The sequence below is a fragment of the Thamnophis elegans genome, chromosome 1 (genome assembly GCF_009769535.1).
Source record: "Thamnophis elegans isolate rThaEle1 chromosome 1, rThaEle1.pri, whole genome shotgun sequence".
Taxonomy (NCBI): domain Eukaryota; kingdom Metazoa; phylum Chordata; class Lepidosauria; order Squamata; family Colubridae; genus Thamnophis; species Thamnophis elegans.
In genome coordinates this window covers 178,231,966-178,252,965 of record NC_045541.1, presented here as the reverse complement: position 1 = coordinate 178,252,965, position 21,000 = coordinate 178,231,966, and the positions used below count along the sequence as shown (strand labels likewise).

Sequence of the window (21,000 nt, the reverse complement as noted above, 5' to 3'; positions counted from 1 at the left end):
GTATTCAAATATCAATAAAACAATTTTCCACACAACATTCACTTTCACAGCAGGAAGGTGTGGCCCGGGAAATAGCAACAGTTTGGAGAAATGTTTATGTTGCCACATTAAAGTGATTTACTCCAGTACCTTGTTATGTTTAGGCATCTAATGAAGGTTATTGTCCAGAAACCTGTGTAATATATGTCTGTTACATAAGCTGATTTCACAGCACTCACTTCAGGGAGGATTTGCTCCCACATTAAGAAGGCATGAAGTCACCGCCTTAAATTCAGTTTTCACTTTACCCAAAGGAATATAATCAAATTTAGGGGCTGCAGTTCATCAGGCTGTTGTGGAAAAGGTGAATGTTCCTTCTACACGAAACCTGATACATATTTAATAAGGACACCAAAGCACTACTTTTTTTGGAAAAGAAGGGTTTAGAAAAACGCTCAGAAATACCATCACTTTTGTTTGTAGTTGAGAGGGAGTTTACTCATATATTGTCAAGGCTTCTTCAAAATTTTTGGAACTGAGGGTTGCTTGGTGGACTCCGAGTTGGTTGTTTTGTTGCAGACGTTTTGTTGACCATCTAGGTAACATCATCAGTGCTATGGTAGGGCTATCTAGTTGGGTAATACGTTTAGGCGACTGGTGGCTAAAACAAATGAAGAAAGCTTGCAGGAATTGCGTATGTCTAGCTTAATGCAAAGAAAGATTAACAGTGATAGCTGTCCCAAAGAAGGGACCTATTCTATTCTCCAAAGCACCAGAAGGCAGGACAAGAAGCAATGGATTTAAACTAATCCAGGAGAAAAGCAATTTAGAACTAAGGAGAAATTTCCTGAAAGAAAATTAATCAGTGGAACGACTTGGCTCCAGAAGTTGTGAGTCCTCCAACACTGGAGGCTTTTTAAAAAGAGATTGGACAACCATTTGTCTGAATTGGTTGGATTGGAAGATTAAAAATGGAGAATTTGAATCTCCCAAGGTCCCTTCCAATTTTGTTATTCTGTTGTTCTGCAAGAAAACAACCAAGATCAGAGAATACCAAGGATCCCTCATTTCAACCCCGAGCTACAAATATTCTCCCTTATTGGTGACTTTTGGAACTGTCAAGCAAATAAGGAATCATCCACTTTCAGCATCTTCTCCATTTCTTCAAATTTCAGGAAAAAAAAAGGGAATGAAATATGCAGTGTCAAGGCAATTCAGGTGAGCCCTAACAGGTGTCTTACAGGGGACAACATATTTTCCAAGTTTTACATAGCTAATCAAGAACCTCTACAGATTCTGCCCGAGACAAGATTCCTTGGGAAAGAGCGCTGGGAGCCACGGAACATAATTCAGGAGTCACAGAACATTATTTTTTTTCTAGTTACCTTTCTGATAAACCATCACAATGCCTTGCAAACAGAAAAAGAAAGGGAGAGGTGGGGAGATGACGGGGAGCCGTGGAGAATTTCGAGCCCTATGGGGTGTTGTGTGATTAAAAGCATCAGCAAGCAGTGGTGGCTGCACAGAATAAAATAAACCCAGAGGGGAAATTAAAACAAAAACCTGAAACAGACATAGCAAAAGCGTGTGCTGCATTTCCCAGTTTTACAGTATGCTTTTGCAAAAGACTAGCAGTCTGGGCTGTTTGTGCGACCCACCCAACTCACAAACCATGTGGGGAAGGAACAGATTTTGAGACAGGGGTATTGCGAATCCCCCCCACCCCCACCCCTTCGGAGGGGAATCCTGGAGGAGTATTTAGCCTCTGAAAATCAGTCAATGATTAAAAAGGGAAAGCCAGTAACTGTATTAAGATGCAAATACTGTATCTCCTCCTTCAGTTTATTTTCCAGCCGACTAGGGCTCCTGCCTTTTTTTTGTTTAATACGCTAAAGTGGAGAAAGACTTGATCCAGATTTTTTTTTTAAAAAAAACCCTAAACCAAACAGATTTTCATTCCTGCAGAAAACAGTCCTGTCCAGTGGGCAGCCCCCCTCCCCGAGGTTCAATGGGGATAATTCCCAGGTGACCCACTTCTACAACCTTCCACAACCTGCCCTCTGTAAGCTGCTCTCTTTCCGCCAACGGCCTTCTTTAACAGCCAAGGAGATCAATAATAGATTAGGCCTGCACATATTTATTTCAGAAAATCCTAGGGTGGGAAAGAAGCGACAAATCCAATCCTCTGCATCTCTGGCAGATGGTACGCAGCCCATTTAGAAGGAAGTCCAAGGAGGAGGACCAGAGTCTTCCAATATTTGAGGGCTGCCAGGGAGGGGAAGGGGTCAAGCTATTTTCCAAAGCACCTGAAGGCCAGACAAGGAATTGTTGGAGCACCCACAACTTCTGAAGGTAAGCTGTTCCACTGGTCAATTGTTCTCACTGTTAGGAAGTTTCTCCTTAATTTCAGGCTGCTTTTCTCCTTTGATTATCAGTAATTTCCATCCATTACTTTTGGTCTTGCTTTCAGGTGCTTTGGAAAATAAACTGACCCCCTCATTTTTGTGGCAGCCCCCACAAATACTGGAATGCTGCTATCATGTCCTCCCCTGGTCCTTCTTTTCTCTAGACCCATCGAACCAAAATCCTGCAACTGTTCTTCATATATTTTAGTCTCCAGGCCTTTAATCGTCTTAGTTGCTCTTCTCTGTGCTTTTTCCAAAATCTCAACATTTTTTTTGTAATGTGGTGACCAAAACTGGATGCAATTATTCCAGGTGTGGCCTTACTAAGGATTTATAAAGTGGTACTAATACTTCACGTGATTTTGACTCTATGCCTCTATTTATACAACCAAGGATTGTCTTAACTTTTTGGGCAGCTGCCGCACAGGGCTGACTCAGGTTTAAATGATCGTCCGTTAAGTTCTGGTTTTTAGCAAAACCATCATAAAGTACATTTATGTAATTGTGGGATGCTGCAAACATCTGTAAATATGGTTCAGTTGCTGAATGCCCAAAGCCGGGGGAGGCCACAAACATAACCCTGATTTTTCAGGTAGGACATATTTTTGTATGGTCGCTAAGCAACCAGTCATAAGGTGAAGAACACCTGTACAAGTATTCCTTGACATACAATTTACAAAAATGACTTATGACCATTTTTTCACACTTACAACCATTACAGCATCCCCATGATCACATGATCCGAATTCAGATGCTTGGCAACTGACTCATATTTATGATGGCTGCATTGTCCCGGGGTCACACGATCCCCTTTTGCAACCTTCTGACAAGCCAAGTCAATGGGGAAGTCAGATTCACTTAACCACCGTGTGACTAACTGAACAACTGCATTGATTCTCTTAACAACTTTAATGTGACTTAACTAACGATTCCGTTACCAACAGAAATTTTGGGCTCAATTGTGGTTGAGAGTCGAGGACTACCTGTATTTTGATGGGAAATCACCAGGAAAACTCAACTGAAGGCTGCTCTAGTCAAAAACATCCCTTGAAGAAGCTAAGGTATTTCTGTTCAGTTGCCAAAAATACTCAGCTGAATTACACAAAACTAGAGGATATTTTTACTCTTGTACTTCCATTAGCAACGGAGGGAAGAACAAGAAGCAATGGATGGAAACTAATCAAGGAGTGAAGGAACCTGGAATTAAGGAAAAATTTCCTGACAATGAGGACAGTTAATCAGTGGAACAACTTGCCTCCAGAGGTTGTGTGTGCTCCATCATTGGAGGGCTCTTAAAAAAAGATTGGACAGCCACTTGTCTGAAACGGTATAGGATTTCCTGCCTAAGCAGGGGGTTGGACTAGAAGACCTTCAAGGTCCCTTCCAACTGTTGTTCTATTCTAGGTGAGGGCTGCCCCTATCTTTCTTATTGGGAGCAGCTGTTTCTGGAAGAGACAGAGCCTGCATGCCTATCTAAGAAGAAGCAGATCTGATAGGCCCCCCTCATCCACCCCAAGGCAGAACCACAGGCTCAAAACTCAGATGACTTTAATCCCTTCTCTTCTGGCAGGAGGACTGGCCGTGATTGTGTGGGGAAAAAATTAAATGGCCGTGCAGTTTAGAGGCTATTGTCCCGCTGAATGCAGAAACACAGAAACCATATTTATCTCCCCACCCACCCCTCTGTTTTTTCCCCCCTCCGAAGTCAAAGCAGCTTTCAGAAAAATCTAGTTATTGACCAAAGGCATCTTTTCTGGCTTTGAAAGAAAGATCTTACGGGATAGAGGAGTTCTCATCTAGCCTCTCAAATCCCCGAAAAATCTCCTTAATCTTGTTACTGCAGAGAATTGAAATACACCCTCGCTCCCCGCCGCCAGGAGTTGGAACAAAATTGGCCAAATATCTGTTCTCCAGACTGAAGGCTTTCTTTGCCAATGGGGCACAGTCAGAAACACCAAGGTTGTTTCAGATGGTTTTGTCCAAACTGAATTTTCAAACTGATGCTGAAATACAAGGTGGGTTTGAAATACAGGTAGTCCTCGACTTACAACAGTTCGTTTAGTGACTGTTCAAAGTTACAACAGAACTGAGAAAACTGACTTAGGGCCCCTTTTCACACATATGACCGTTGTCGCATTCTCCTGATCAAGTGATCAAAACTGGGATGCTTGGTAACTGGTTCATATTTGTGACAGTTGCTGTGTCCCGGCGTCATGGGATCCCCTTTTGCGACCTTCTGACAAGCAAAGTCAATGAGGGAGTCAGATTTATTTAACAACCCTGTTACTAATTTAACTGCAGTGATACACTTAGCAACTGTGGCAGGAAAGGTCGTAAAATGTGGCGAAACTCCCTTAACTTTTCTCTGTGTCATATAAGATATGTGAATATACAGTATGCACAATCTTATATTTATGTATTTATTTATTCTGTCTTGGTTATGTAGTGTATATTGGAGGAGGTGAACCTTTGAGAGCTTATTGTCACTTTGAATGTACACTAATCAGCATAAATTAAATTTCATTTTAATGTATGCTGATTAGTGTACATTCAAAGTGACAATAAAATTATTCTGTTCTATTCTATTCTATTCTATTCATGTCTCAGCACCAGAAAAAAATTGAGCTCATTTGTGATTATAAGTCGATGGTTTATACATCCCCATGTCTGGACCTCTGTTAAGTAGGCCTGAACTGAGGGGGGGGGGGGGGCTTTCTTTCTCATTAAAGAAACAGAAAAGCATGAGAAACCCAAGGATGATACAAAACGTTCTGAATTCAAACATCTTGAATTCCCAATTCTCTCTCCCGAGTTTAAAGGCATCTCTCTGAGCCTGAAACAGCTTTGTTTGAAGTCAACTCAGGAATGCCTCAGAAATCATCAAACTGCTGTTTGAATTTGGTCACTTGAGGCACAAATGACCCGGGTTTAACTATCCGACTTTGAACACGTTATGTGAAGACAAATGAAAAGGCAGTAACGCTGGGAAAGGTGGAAGGGAAGAGAAGGAGACCCAGCAGCCAGGTGGACTCCATTGCAGTGGCAATGGGAGAACCCTTAAAAGATCTGAGGGTTCAAGGTAGGGGGCTTCATGGGGGGGGAAAAATCTATCTATCTACATATATGTAGTCCTTTGTTCTCTCTGAGCTTGGTGGTTTTCACAGACATTTCCTTACTCAGGTAGCTAACATCATCATTATAGCACTGATGATGTTACTCAGTTGGGCAATGAAATGTCTCCAAAAAACACAACAACCACGTTCAGTGAGCAGCGAGAACCCCACAGTTCAATCCTAAGCTACAAATATTTCCATCTATTAGTGTGTGGAGTTCTTGGTGTTCTCAGAGTTTGGTTGTTTGCTTGCAGATGTTGCTCAGGAGCAAATCCTAACCTCCTTCGCACTGGAGACATTAGTTTGGTAATGAAACGTCTATGAGAAAACCACCATGCTCAGAAAGCACCAAGCAGTCCACGGAGCAACAAACATGTTCTTTTCTCGAAACCTATCTATAAGAGGCAACACGGATGGCACATAATCCATCAATTTGAACTTAAAGCAATTGGGTTTCAAATTTGAAACAGTTCAGAACTGAAAGATTTTGCAGGCAGAACAACTGGTTTTTCCAGCCAAATCATATTTTCTGAATGTCTGACTCTGCTCTCTTGCTTCTTCCATGTATCCCTCTTCTATTCCTAATCTCATTTAACCCATCCATTTTGTCACAAGGATTCCTTCACAACAGTTTATAGTATTTTCTGAAACTGCCTCTGTTAAACTTCTGAGCTCCTTGTATTTTCTTGCTGCTTTTCTTCCCACAACATTTAGTTCCACCGAGGCCTCTGCTCTCTTTGCAAATTTCCAAATAAAATTTCCAGCAACAAGCACGGTTAGATAATTTCAATTGGTACTTTACAGATTGGCACCCCACTGGTACCTTCTCCTACAGTGCTTCAATGCCAGGAAAAGAAAAACATCCAATTCTGCAAATCCAGGATACTCCAACTTCCTAGGGTTCAAAGGGACCTTGGAGGTCTTCCACACCAACTCCCTGCCCAAGACATGAGTCCTTATACAGGTTATCCTTGACTTACAGCCATTTGTTTAGTGACTGCTTGAAGTTATGACAAGACTAAAAAAAGTGACATGACTATTTTTCACATTTATGGCAGTTGTAGCATCCCCATGAACACATGATCAAAATTCGGACGCTTGGCCACCAGCATGCATTTATGAGGGTCACAGGGTCCTGGAGTCATGTGATTTCCCCTTTTGCGACCTTCTGACAAGCAAAGGGGGAAGCCAGATTGACTTAACAACTGTGTTACTAACTTATTAAAAACTGCAGTGATTCACTTAACAATGGTGGCAACTGAATGAACAGTCATAAGTAGAGAAGCACCTACATAAGAAGGGCTACAGAATGAGAAGAGAACTCATCTACTCATCTAGAAATAAGGAGACATTTTCTGACAGTGAGAGCAATCCACCAATGGAAGAGAAGTTTCCTTCGGAAGTTGTGGGAGCTTCATCACTGGAAGCTTTCAAGAAGAGATTGGACTGCCATTTGTCAGAAATGGTGTTGAGTCTCGTGCTTGGGCTAGATGACCTACAAGGTCTCTTCCAACTCTGTTAATCTGAAATCCGACAATCTACTTCCATCTCCTGCTCAGTACAGGAATCATGCAAAGGAGGTGTCCCTTACAGATTTCCTATTGAAAAGATGTCTTCTCTGCAAGGGGTGCTCTCCGTTCTCTGGGATTTAATGGATTTCACAGTCTGAGGGAAGGAAGGGCAGCCTTCAAATATATCCCGAGGCAGACTCCCACGCTCTAAAGCAAGCTCCTACATTTGACTTACAAATGCCACACAGTGCAACCTCACAGAATCAACCAAGAGAAATGACTAGTAGCTTGCCAGCATTTTATTAATTTGTGAAAGAGATTGAGATTTTGTTTAAGGAGCTCCTCCTGGGGAAGAAGAGGGCAGAGGTCTAACACACAGAAATGCACACAGACACACACACACACACAAACAAACACACATTGTTCCTTTGGTTCCATTATTTTTTTGCTGCTTGGGCCTATACCAGCAAGTGCTTCAATATAACATTTCAATTACAGCTTCAATAATCTCCTGCTTTTTATGACCCTGTAATCCTTTAATTCGGTGAATGCAAGATGTATATTAAATCTATATCAGGGGCCTCCAACTTTTAAGACTTATGGACTTCAATTCCCAGAATTCCTATTCCAGTCAACCTTTTTGACTTCCGAGGAATTTGGGAATTGAAGTCCACAAGTCTTGCTAAGTTTAGAGAACCTTAATCTATATGAAACATTTTCAGAAGTAGACAAAGTGTTGGAAAGGGGACTTTAACTCATCCTCCACCGATTTCAGACCTATGCATGGTGTAGGTAAGTAAGTAAGATTGCTGGCATGGGGATGGGAGAATAATAAAAGCACTTTTCATTCATTCAAGCCACCCAGTCTTATGAATTTGGAAAACACAGCTTTGTGAGGTTCCTGGTACTTTCAGAGCTTGGTTGTTTCTTGCAGATACTTTTTTACCCAATCAAATAACATCATCAGAGCAAGCCGACTGTATACAGAAAGCCAACCTTACTCCCTTCTGACACTGATGATGCTACCTAGTTGGATAATGTAACGTCTGCCAGAAAACAAGCAAGCACCAGGAAACACTTCTCAGCAGTTCAACCCTGAGCTATAAATATTCTCTTCTATTGGAAACACAGCTTTGTCTACGATTTCATGAGATGATCCTGGGAGACCTTTTTCAATTTCTATTGCCTTTCTCCAAAGAAATATTTACAATGTAGGGATATAACAATGCTGATCTACCTTACAAGATTATATGCCAAACTTGCCTTTAAGCTAGATAAGGCAGACAATTGATAAAAGTGAAATATTTTTTCTTTCAAATAGTCTATATTAGAGATGCCTTATTTTTTTTAAAACATCCCCATATTAAATAAAAGCCAAGAAGCTTTTGTTCTAGATAGACAGGCAAAGCTATTAGATTAGGGAGAAGCTTTCTAAATGGAGCTAGTTCGGTTGTTTTTACTTATTTATAAGTAAAATTTTCTCTCCCATGATGGATGATATACAAATCAGGTCCCTAATATATCACAGAAATATCAAATACGATGCTGCGCAAGAAAGCAATTTGCTGCAAAGCCTACCTAGCAAAGTGGAATAGAACAAATATTGTTCTATTTCTTTTCCCTGATAAAAGCCTCTCTTGATATGAGTTTTCTGTTTGGAAAATTTCTTTTAAAAAAGATGTTTATGTACAAAGAGGCCTATATTACTTTTATGTAGAATAATGCATGAGCAGAAAAGGCCTCTCTCCCAGCCCATTTCCTCTAATTCCATCACTACCTAGGGAGCATAAGATCTTCTGACATCCTTATTCTTGGGCATCCTATAGATAAAACCCCAGGAGCGCACAGAGAAACCTCTGTACTATTTCCATTATTTTTGCAAACTTGCGAAAAACACAAAACATTTTAAATAACTGCCAATGTTGGTTTTGTCTCTTCCAGTTGCAAAGTGAGAAAGGTACTCCGTGTGTGTGTTTGATGGCGGTACCAATCCTGACAACCTCCTGGCTTTGTTGCTGTAAACTATTTTTCATCATTTAGCCACCCATCCAGAAAATGATAGATGGGCCAGGGTCTCCTTTTCAGGGTAGTCATTCTCAACTCATGTCAAGAACTCCTGTTGCCCTTCAAGTTCTGAATAGACTGCATGGCTGGAAATCTGGGCTCTCACTTGTGAAGATCACAACAACACTACAAAATAACTGTGTACACTGATGATGTTACTTTGTTTGGGTCATGAAATGTCTTCAAAAAAACCATCAAGCTGTGGACCAAGGAGTCCACAATCTTCCTCCTCCTCCTCTCCACAAACTCTACTCCCTTAGCACTTATGATGTTACCTAGTTTGGGTAATGAAAAGTCTGCAAGAAAACCACCAAGCTCAGAGAGCACCAAAGACTTCTAAGTGGAAACCCTTTGATGACTGAACTTTCCTCCTAATTCTAAGTTCAGAAGATTGGGGTGACTCCAACTCCCAGAATTCCTCACTGGCCAACATGGTGATTGTGAAAATTTTGTGAATAGAAATTTACACTCTAGGAGGGCAGAGAGAGATTATTTTATTTATTTATCGAATGTTTGGCGCTGCCTATCCCCATGCAAGACTTTGATGAAGGGTGCTCCAAGACTGAACTGAAACTGCATGGCACCTGCAACACGCTGGCATTATAATTCTCCAGAACCCATCCACCTATCCTTGTACTATATCTAATATTTTTCATCCATGCCTCTGACTTTTCCCAGCAGTGAAAATATCTACAGATCAATACAAATTCAGAGAAATAAAACTAAGTCTGTCACTTTTTCCTTTCTTTTCCAGGTGAAGGTATCTATGAAGGGATTGCCATTATCATACATTAGTCCTTCTAACTGAGTTTTGAACTAACTTGCAGAATACGTGGAACCATAAACAGGCTAAATTTTATATTTACCGACAAAGAAATAAAGGGAGATTAGTATAGATCTATTTCAAGCTATTTAGCTCTTGTCAGCTAGCCATACCCTTCCTGGAAGCGGTATGCTCTGTCCCATATTTGGGTAGACCACGTTGCCCTGATAAAAAACACTTCATAAACAGGCTAGCTTTGCACAACTTGCTAAAACACACACACACACACACACACACACACACACACACACCAAAAAACAAACCTAACCAAGATTAACATTAGACAAGTCAGTATTGTGTGAATGCCACTACTACCTTTAACAGTCTTGGTAAAGAGTGCTGTGTAAACATAACCAATGTGTATGAAATAAGTAGGGAAGGGAAGGCTAGCAAGTAGGTGTGGCTTCCAAAATCTAAGTCTAACATGCTGATAAAGATGAAGGTTGAATTTCCTAGTAGTTCCAGCCAGTGGTGGGATTCAAATAATTTAACAACCGGTTCTCTGCCCTAATGATTTCTCCCAACAACCAGTTCACCAAACTGCTCAGAAAGTTAACAACCGGTTCTCCCGAAGTGGTGCGCACTGGCTGAATCCCACCACTGGTTCCAGCCCTGAACTACTTTATAAAAAGAAAACATTATTCTATCAATGTTCCTCTAATCGTATGAGCCCGGACTTAATAGTATTTTAATAGACATATATAAGCACACACCAAGATTCAGACACAAATCTGTCTCTGGTTGTTTTGCAAAAGGCCTTTTGGCTTGAAAACTGTAAAACTGGAAGCACAATTAGACAAAACAAATGGCGCAAGACGCAGACAGGGAATGGCAGAGGACAGAGAGGCGCGGAGAAGGAAGGAAAGAAAGAGAGTGAGAGAGGGGGGAAAAACAAAAATGCCAGGGCGGGAACAGCAACAGAAGATAAGCCAAATTTTTCAAGGGGTGGATGGAAAAGGAATATACAACCAATGAAACAGAGAGGAACGAAAACACACAGGAACTAACTTTCAAGGTCAAGCTCAGGGTCACTGAGAGGACTGCTGAGGCCAGAATCTGCAGAAAACAGTAAAACAAAAAGAAAAACAAAAAATATATATACACTTGTATAAAAGAAATGCTACTCAACCAAGAAAAAAAACCAAAACCAACAACAGTAACAAAAAAAGGCAACACAAAATTTAAGAGGAAATGAAAGGATCTTTTTTTTCTCTTCTCCTTTTTTTCTGGGAATAGGACGGCATGCGGGAAATGTTTGTTTCCTTGTTTTCTTTAAGGCTGATGTTTTATGTGCTTGATGCATTCCTAGCGCAATGGTATCAGGTCTTTTTTAATAAACATGAGGATGTTTGTATTTATATCTGGTTATTAAAACAGAGAGACATTGAGCAAACAACCTTGGAAGGCACTTTCCCCATCCTTCTCGCCTTTCTCCCCCACAACAGTCAGAATGTGCTGAGGTGTTAATTTTTTTTAAACTTTTAAGATAGATTTGCCTTAGAAAGGTACGCTTCATGCCCACATTCTGAGACAGAGAAGCTGATGGAGTATCCTTATTTTCATATATGAATATTATGCACAAACACAGACAGGAATATATGTATATGTATTATATATATATATATGTACACAGTTTACCACATATGTATGCAAGTGAGAAGTATGCATGTAAAAAAAATACCCAGACTCTCACAGAATAACAAAACAAAGACAAAGCCAATAGAAAGGTTATGCAAATATTTACTGAAAACATCAAAAACACTTGGAAGAAACGTAAATGAAACATACAAATAAAAATGGTGGATTCTATTGTGCTCCAGAAGTAGCACTAAATTGCAACACCATTTTTATTTGGAAGAGAATATGCTCCAATTAATTCAATGAAATTTCAACAGATACATATAGGATTGTACTGTAAAAGTCCTTAACATATGATGCTTGGGACCAGTTTTTAAGAGTCATGCAAGATGCTACCATTTTTTTGTAATTTTAAAAAATAGTAATAAAGACTTGTCTTCTCACCATTATTCCAAAATTCCTAGATTTATCCGATCTCTTAAGACCCCAAAAGATTTTTTATTGTGCAGTCATTTTGCTTTGTCATGAAAATTCCTGCTGCTTTCTTTATTCTTATTTACTGCTAAAGCCTGACTTTCTCTCTGCATTAGCATTCAAGGTGGCTAAAGAAATTCAGAATATAAAATTGATGGAGTTAACATCTGTGAATTCCTTTTGCTAATACCCCGACTTGCTTCAATCTTCTCACCCACATCAAAAACAAACAAAAATCCTTAACACACCTTTAAAGGTAGTGTTTGGGACTGCACATCTGGACATTGTGTGCAACAACTAATACAAAACTGCCGTCCCGACAACACCAGGCTTCCTTCCAATCTACTGCACTTCCTTTTTTCCCTCCAGTCTTGAAATTTGGACTGCAAAATTCAGAGCTTAAATCACTCTTCTTTAGTCTGGGCTACATAGCTGGGTGGCTTTTTTACAACAACCCACAAATCTTGGCTATTTTTCTAAACAGAAAGAGAGAGAAGGGAAACATACAGGTAGTTCTTGACTTACAACCTTTCATTTTGCAACTGTCTGGAGTTACAACGGCATTGAAAAAAGTGACTTACAACTGGTTCTTGAAATTAAGATCACTGCAGCATCCCCTCAGTTATGTGATAAAATTTTGACACTTGGCAACTGGCATGTATTTATAATGGTTGCAGCAGCATACCGGGGTCATGTCATCACCATTTATAGCCTTCCCAGTCAGCTTCTGACAAGTAAAGTCAATGGAGGAAGAAAGGATCACTTAACAACTACAAGGATTCATTTAACAACTGTGGCAAAAAAGGTTGTAAAATCAGGTGTGACTCACTTAACAACTAATGTTGGTGCCAATTGTGGTTGTAAGTCAAGGACTACCTGTTCCTGCCTTTTACCTAGCCAGATACAGTAGGCTCTCTGGGAAAAATACAGAAGTAATTTCCCCCCTGACTCAACTGATCAAGAATATATTTAGATAATATATAAATTAAGAGCTGGAAGAGACACCGGCAACAATAGAAAAAGAAAGGAACAGAGGAAATGAGAGGAAAAGGAGGGAAGGAAGAGAGTGGTGAGGGGAAGATGGAAGGGAAAAGGAGAGAGGGTAGGAAGGGGTCGAGAGAAGTAGGGGAGAGGTAAGGGAAGAAGGAAGAGAAAGGAGACGAGGAAAGAAGAAAGTAGAGAAGGGAGGGAGGGAGAGAAAGGGAGGAGAGGAGAGGAAGAGGGAAGGAAGATAGAGAGGAGGAGAGGAGGGGTAAGGGAAGAAGGAAGGGAAAGGAGGAAGGAAGGAAGGAAGTAGAGAAGGGAGGGAGGGAGAAAAGAAAGGGAGAAGAAGGTGGTGTTAAAACAGTCGAAGGATGGGAAACAAAGCAATCCAATATATGAATATATTGCCAAAAGTTTTTCAATTTTCTTGAATCATAGTGAAAATTTTGAATGTTTCTCTCCACCTCCAGAGAGAGGATTAAAAGAGATAAAGCAAAAAAAAAAGGGAGATACAATAGTTTGGAGAGAATAGATCACCTTGATCAAGGATGATAACTAGACCCCAGCAACTGCCACTTAACAATATTAGAGACCTTCTTCATACATGAAACTTGGGAGTTTTAAGCATTTGGATTTAAGGTCCAATTATAAGATTTGGGACAGCAAAAAAGCATCTGCTCACAAACTGAAAGTCTCAGATTGTATCAAATTTATTAAATGATATTTAGTTCAGATTAAAAAAAGATTTAGTCATCCAAATGATATTTTTGAAATATTAAAATAATGTTATTCTTTACTTATGATTATTCTAATCCTGCTGTAAAGAAGGTGGAATTGTCTTTTGCAAAGATGAACTTTATAGTGCTTCGTTCCAGATGTTTGGGCACTGGGTTATTAAGTTTGGCCAGAGAAAAGTGATACCTTTACTTCTCTCCTGGCATCTGAGTTTTGGTCACACCCTGTGAATATTTGTTTGTGATCCAAAGTGCCTAAAACAATACAAGTGAATAAATCTATAGCTCAGCTCCTGCATTTCACCTCTCACTATGAATAGTCAAAACCAAATATTAATCATCTTCCAAGATAGCCCCTGACCAACATCCTTGTCTCTAAATCTCAGTTCTCTAATCTAGAAATGTCGTTAAAAAATAGAAGGGGCAGGAAAGGGAGGAAAAAAGGGGAAAGAAGAGAGTGAAATCCCAGAAGCTCCATTTTATACTGGCACAGGGAAGGCACAGTTTTGCAAGCAGTGGCTGTGGAATAACTTCCCCTCAGAGAGGGATAGATCAGCTGCAAAAGAGATGCTCTTGCAGCATTTGCGGTCTTGAAGGACAAAGGAGCTCAGACTTTCCTTTGTCATGCTGGGGAGTGGAAAAGCAAAACAAAGGAATTGTTTGCAGCCTCGTTGGGCACAAGCTGGATGAGCTGCTGTGTCAGGCTGCCAGGAGTCAAAAGAATCAGTTTGGGAAAGAATGCCAGGCTCTGGGAAAAGATCTGGTGATACCTGGACTACAGTGGGATGATGGTTTTGCTGACTGTGGTTATGTTATGTTGTGCTTTATCATCTAACCATAAACCTCTAGCATTGCCTTGGCTTACATTTCCACCTGTCAGGAAGGAAGGAAGGAAGGAAGGAAGGAAATATAGATAGAAGAAAGAGGGTGGAAAGAAGGAATGAAACAGAAGAAAGGGAGGGAAAGAGGGAGGGAGGGTGAAGGATACATAGACAAAAGTGGAAAGGAGGGAAGATGGAATGGAATAGAAAAAAGGGAGAGAGCGAGAGAGGAAGGAAGGAAACCCTTCCTTTGCAAAGAGGGAAGGCAGGGTCCCAAAACAGGAGGCGGCTTTGTTTTGAAACCAGAATAAAATCACTGTGCTCCAGAAATGAGACGAGAACACCTGGGTTATTTGCAGTTTCGGACAAAATGGCAACTGCATAGGCTGAATAAAGCAAAGCTGGATTCTCTGCCCTCCTTCCTTCAATAAAATCCAGGGGAGCCTATCCAACCAATCCAATCCAGTCAGCTGTCTCTTGGCATGTTAGGATCTTCCTCTTTTTCCCCTAGTCCCTGCCCTAAACTATTTGTGCCTGGAACTACACTGCCCATCTTCTTCCAAGACACCTGTCCACACACTGCTAACTGCGACCAGCTATTTGACTGGAAATATCCTGGACATCACATTTATTTTATGCAGGTGTACAAAGAAGCAGTTCCTCTTCCATCAATGCAAAAGTGGAAATGCTGCTTCTCCATTGGTCTCCACAGCTGTTTGGTGAAATGTTATACAGATTGTCCTCGACTTACAACCACTAATTTAGTGACCATCAAAGTTACACTGGCACAGAAAAAAGTGACCTTTGACTGTTTTTTCACACAGTTGCAGTGTCCCCATGGTCAAAATTCGGGCACTCAGCCACAGCATATATGTCGGACAGTTTCAGCATCCTGGGGTCACGAGATCACCATTTGTGACCTTCCCAGCTGGCTTCCGGCAAGCAAAGTCCATTGGGGGGGGGAGGACGCTGGATTCGCTTAATGACCATAAGATTCACTTAACAACTGCAGCGATTCCCTTTACAACTGTAGCAAAAAAAATTGTAGAATGGGAGCAAAACTCACTTCACCGCTGCCTTGCTTAGCAGTGGAAATTTTGGATTCAATTGTGGTCGTAAATAGAGGACTACCTGTGGTGAAAAAAATATTATAAGAAGCATTTCCCCCTTTTCCGTGTGCAAGTAAGAAAGCTTCTTCTAAAATCCTTTCCAGCTGCAGGGTTATTTTTTTTTAAAAAAAAAGTCTACTTGCATTAAAAATGAGTTAAACGCTTTTTAAGAGGGCCACCGTTTTAAATGAATTGAAACGGGCATTGTTTTAAATCAATGTATTAGTTAATCACCTAAGCTCCTCTCTGCTAAGCAAAGCTAAATTCTCTCTATTCTACCAAGCAAATTCTTTCTATTCTGCTGAGCAAAGTCACAAAAAATGTGCAGATTTCACCACCTAGTCTAATTTATTCAGCATAAAGAGAATAATGATGAATTATGGTGGTCCATTTGCCCACCAAAAGCCTCATCCAACTATTTCAAATTTTTTTCAATCCCGTCTTGTATAAAACGGGCTGAGGTTTTGCCTGTTGGTTGGTTAACGTAAAGTGCACATCATCTCGAAACTGAATTATACCAACGATACCGCACCGGTTATACAATTACACATGCGTGTGTCTTTGCGAACAGAACTTCGCCAGGGCATGGAGTGGTATCAGAAGCATGCAGCCATCTAGCAAAAGAGGGAGGGTGGCATGAAGCTGGTTACCTGGCGTCTGAAAGTTGATGCGCCTCATCTCCACAGGGTCTTTGGGGTGATGAGGGGTGATCTCAGCATTATTCAGTAAGCACTTGATCCGGGGCTCGGAGTCTTTGCGTTTGCTGGAGGGAGAAAACAGGAGGAGGCAGGAAAGAAGTAGGTGGGTCAAGAGAAGGGGATCAAGTCCAGCACACCGCTGGAACCTGCAGTGTTTTAATTGGGCAAATGACGCTCGACTTTATAGACAAATATGTGTGATCTTTTTTGAATGAATAACCATTGGGCGTCTGGTAGCAGGAGGAATGATATATTAAGCTAAAAACTGCGCTGGGCACCAGAAAATTAAGTCTTTTCAGTACAGATAGTCCTCGCTTTAATATTGTAATAGAGACGTAAAACGGGTGACCCACATAAATGGGGAAGTCACAAGGTTAAGCTCTGTAGTAGAGATGAGAATGAGTGCTATCAGCTACTTCAGCCTCCTCCTGGCAATTTATCTTTATCTTTAATTGTCCTCTGTCTATTTCAGAATTAAAATTAATTTGTAGTTGTATTGCCGGTGATAGGCCAGTAAGCTAAAAGGGCCTGTCTCTTCGACTTTGTTTTCTCCAGTTTTCAGAGGTATTCCTGATTTTCAATTGCATCAAAAGAGACAGTAAGCATTTAAACAAACAAACAAAATTCTTACCTGTCTGGCTTGCTGTCCAGGGACGCACAAAAAGGGAGTGGGGGAAAACAAAAAGACACAATATAAGACAGTAGCTGGGAGATTCTTGGTTATCCTTAAACCTACTAATTGTTCAGGAACCTTCCCAGTTCAAAGCTGATGATCGCTTTTGGAAGTTCAGCCTTCTAGGTATATTTCTGGTCAACATCAATTGTCCTCCATGAGATGTCTTCCAGATGTTTGGGGTTAGAGCTCTCTTCTGCTTCCCCCCCCCTTAGCTATCATGTTTGGAGCACACCAGGTTGGAAAAGTGTGTGTGTGTGTGTGTGTGTGTGTGTATGTGTATGTTATATATATATATGTTTGTATATATCCCTATTATTTTTATAAATAACTTAAGGTGGCAGACATACCAAATATGCCTTCCTGCGCCTATTCCCCCCAACAACAACCCTGTGAGGTGGGCTGGACTGAGAGATGGACCTGGCCAAAGTCACCCATGATGTCTAAGGCACGAGTAGAACTCAACGTTTCTTGGTGATTGGCCCAAAGTCACCCAACTGGCTTTCATGGCTAAGGCTGAACTAGAACTTGCTGTCTCCTGGTGATTGGCCAGTAGCTTAATCACTTAACCAAACCGGGTCTCAGGGTTAGATTATCTTGCCCCAGGAGACACAGACCTTCAACGGAAAAAGAATCTGCTTTAAAAAGAAAAAAAAGGAATAGCCTAGCCCAAGGAAGAGGATCCTCACAAACCAAAGAAATGGACACTCCCACTTACTTCTTGTACAGGAGAATTGCAATAACAATGCAGATAATAAAGACTACAGCTAAAACCGGTCCAATCACCCAGATCAGCCCCTCCTCTCCTTCAATCTTGGGCTGGGGATCAGAGCTGTCCATTTGGATGGGATCAGAGAAGGGACTGGCAGCGTACATCTGAAACAGAAATCAAAGACAACAAGCGTGTAAAGCAGAGGTGGGGAACTGTGGCCCCTTTATGAATGAATTCCTGAGCATAGATGACTCAGGAATTCTGGGAGTTGAAGTCCACAAGTCATAAAAGAACCGTAATTCCGCATCCCTGCTGTAAAGGAGGAGCCGTGGTGGCATAGTGGTTAGAGTGCAGTACTTCAGGCTACTTCTGTTGCCTGCCTGCAATTTGGCAGATCGAATCTCACCAGGCTCAATGTTGACCCTTCCATCCTTCTGAGGTGGGTAAAATGAGGACCCAAAATTGTTGTGTGGCAATAGGCTGACTGTAAACCACTTAGCGAGGGCTGGAAAGCACTGAGAAGTGGTATATAAGTGCTATTGCTATTTCCCTTTGTCTTCTCATTGGGGAAAGGTAGATAAGGGGTAGAAAGCAAAGACGTGAAACTGACAGTTCTGACTCAGATCAGCAAACGTGAGTGAAAACCCATGTCAAAAACTGTAATCTGTCATTGTGACTGAGGTATAGAATGCAGGTAGTCCTCAACTTACACCTTTTCATTTAGTGACCGTTCAAAGTTACAATGGCACCGCAAAAAGTGACTTGGGACCAGTTTTCACTCCTATTACCATTGTAGCATCCCCATGGTCACATGATCGAAATTCAGATGCCTGGCAAGTGACTTATATTTACGACGGTTTCAATGTCCTGGGGTCACCTGATTCCCTTTTGCGACCTTCTGTCAAGCAAGAGTCAAGGGGAACCCAGATTCACATAACAAAAGTTTGACAATTTAACAATTACAGCGATTCACTTAACAATTGTGGCAAGAAAGGTCGTAAAATGGGGCAAACTCACTTAACAAATGTTTCATTTAGCAACATGAATTTTGGGCTTGAATGCGGTCATACGTTGAAGACTACCTGTAACTGATTTAAATTAGTCACTTGAGATGTGCAAAATTCACTGACTGGGGAAGGAAAGGTTCCACAATTCTCCAGAATCAATTCTCCCAGTGCAATTTATGAGTTTCCCAAAGGAAATCCTCTAAATCGGGACTTTTTCAAGAGGTTCTGGGCATAACATTCCATATACAGCAAGCATTTCCTGGGGCAAGTTCACCATTGAACTGGCGAGTTTTGCGCACCCTTGTTGGTTATTAAACTAACCCATTTCTGAGTATGCATATAATTAGACAAAACAGCTAGGCCTGGGCAAAATGCTAAGCATAAAGAAAAAAACCCCCAAACCACAAGGTTAATGTTAAATAAATTTAGCCTGCTGAGTAAATACAGCTTCTACATTTTTAATTGACCTGCCCGAATGAGTGGTGTGATCTCAGTAGGTAGGACAGCCTTGTTCAAATTTAATTTAGCCTTTTATGCTCTTGCTCTATTATTGCAGTGTTGGAGAAATTTCAATGCATGTCATTTTTATTTTTTTACTTTATGCTACTTATTACTTTTCTACATTTGGGCTTTACGGATATTGACTTTCAATGCTTTGTAAGATATTCATTCTAAGAAATTATACCATCTTTTCGCTTCCGCTGCTCCTCAAAATATTTTTTGGCTGTTTTTATTCGCAGCACGGTAAATTAATATCATTCAGACAAAAGCGATAAAAACCCAGAAGAAGCTTGTTTGTTTTTGATCTCCAGTGAAAGGAGGTTGATGTTAACCCACTCAGGCTCTTAAAGGGGTCCTAAGAATGAGAGACGCAAAGGGAACTCACGGGTTCATTGGTCTGCAGAACGGCCAAAATGAAAATGACATATTTCTGTCCGGCCTCCAGGGCTTTATTTTCGAAGTTGTCGTAGCGTTTCATATCCCCAAGGGTGAAAATAGAGGGCAGGACGTGGACACGGGCTGCGATGTACGCTTTGTGGGGATCCAGCTGACGGGAATGGCGGAGGCTTCTCCGTTGCAACCTTGAGATCTGCTGAATTAGCTGGAAAAGGAGAAAGAGGATATCTAGGTGAGCTGAGATGAAGGAGGATTGATATAAATAAATAAAAGCAGTCCTTGAATTACGACCGTTCATTTAGCAACCATTCAAATTTACAAGCACTGGGGGGTGGGGGGGAAACGACTTTACAACCAAACCTTGCTCTTACAACCACTGCAGCATCTCCAAGGTCACTGGATCAAAATTTGGACGCTTGGCAACCAGCATGCATTTATAATGGTTACAGCGTCTTGGGGGCTTTGTAATCATCATTTGCGATCTTCCCAGCTGTCTTCTGACAAGCAAAGTCAATGAGGAAAACTGGATTCACTTAACGGCGGCATGGCTCATTATAACTGCAAGTGATTTGTTTAATTTTAGATGACCACTTCTGTCATCTTACATTTGCAAACGTAGAACAGAGGTCCCCCAATCTTGGTAATTTTAAGACTTGTAGACTTCAGCTCCCAGAATTCCTTAGACAGACAAGCTAAAGTCTTAAAGTTGCCAAAGTTGGAGACCCCTGACTTAGATGACAACTTTTGAACCCATTACAGTTCCAATAACAGTTATGCCACCTAGCTCACCATGGATTAGTTTGTTAATTACAAGGCTCTCTGTAGACTTTATTGTAAAATGCCCCCCTCCCTGAAGATATACTGTATTTATCGGAGTATAAGACACACCAAGATTTTGAAGACGCAAATTAAAAAAAAAAGTTTTTGCACTCTGCAGACCTCCCCCAAACAACCCGTTTTTTTTGCAAAAATGGTCCCTTTTTGTCAAAAAAAGGGCATGCATAGCCTTTAGGAGGCTTGTAGAGTGCTCCTGGGGGCTGGGGGCAAAAATGAGGGGAAAAGCCTGTTTTTTTGTGAAAACGGGCCCGTTTTTTGTCAAAAAAGGGCATGCATAGCCTTTAGGGGCTTATAAAGTGCTCTTGGGGGCTGGGGGGGACAAAAATGTGCAAAAAACGGTACATTTTTCACTCATTTCTGCCCTCCCCAGCCCCCAGGAGCGCTCTAAAAGTCACCTAAAGGCTATGCATGGCCATTTTGGTGAAGGGGGTGGAGTTTCATGAGGCCAAAAATGCTGTATTCAGTGTATAAGACACACTCAGATTTTCAGCCTCTTTTTTGAAGGGAAAAAGGTGCGTCTTATACTTCGAAAAATACGGTATGTATAACATCTATAGCATTCCCAGAATCTACTAAGAAAA

General features: G+C 41.0%; 1 protein-coding gene across 7 annotated transcripts in view; it reads right to left on the bottom strand.

Annotated features, from left to right (window-relative positions):
• PTPRS (protein tyrosine phosphatase receptor type S) overlaps positions 1-21,000 on the bottom strand; it is a 253,282-nt gene that overhangs the window by 38,433 nt on the left and 193,849 nt on the right. For 4 of the 7 annotated variants that reach the window (XM_032228406.1, XM_032228565.1, XM_032228491.1 and 1 more), the window contains 5 exons: positions 19,572-19,787; positions 17,685-17,842; positions 16,925-16,936; positions 16,246-16,358; positions 10,904-10,951 (listed from right to left, as the gene is read on the bottom strand). In XM_032228406.1, coding sequence (XP_032084297.1) covers positions 10,904-10,951; positions 16,246-16,358; positions 16,925-16,936; positions 17,685-17,842; positions 19,572-19,787 — 547 coding nt within the window. The remainder of the gene's footprint in view (positions 1-10,903; positions 10,952-16,245; positions 16,359-16,924; positions 16,937-17,684; positions 17,843-19,571; positions 19,788-21,000) is intronic. The other 3 variants (XM_032228699.1, XM_032228855.1, XM_032228778.1) reach the window with 1 other exon arrangement.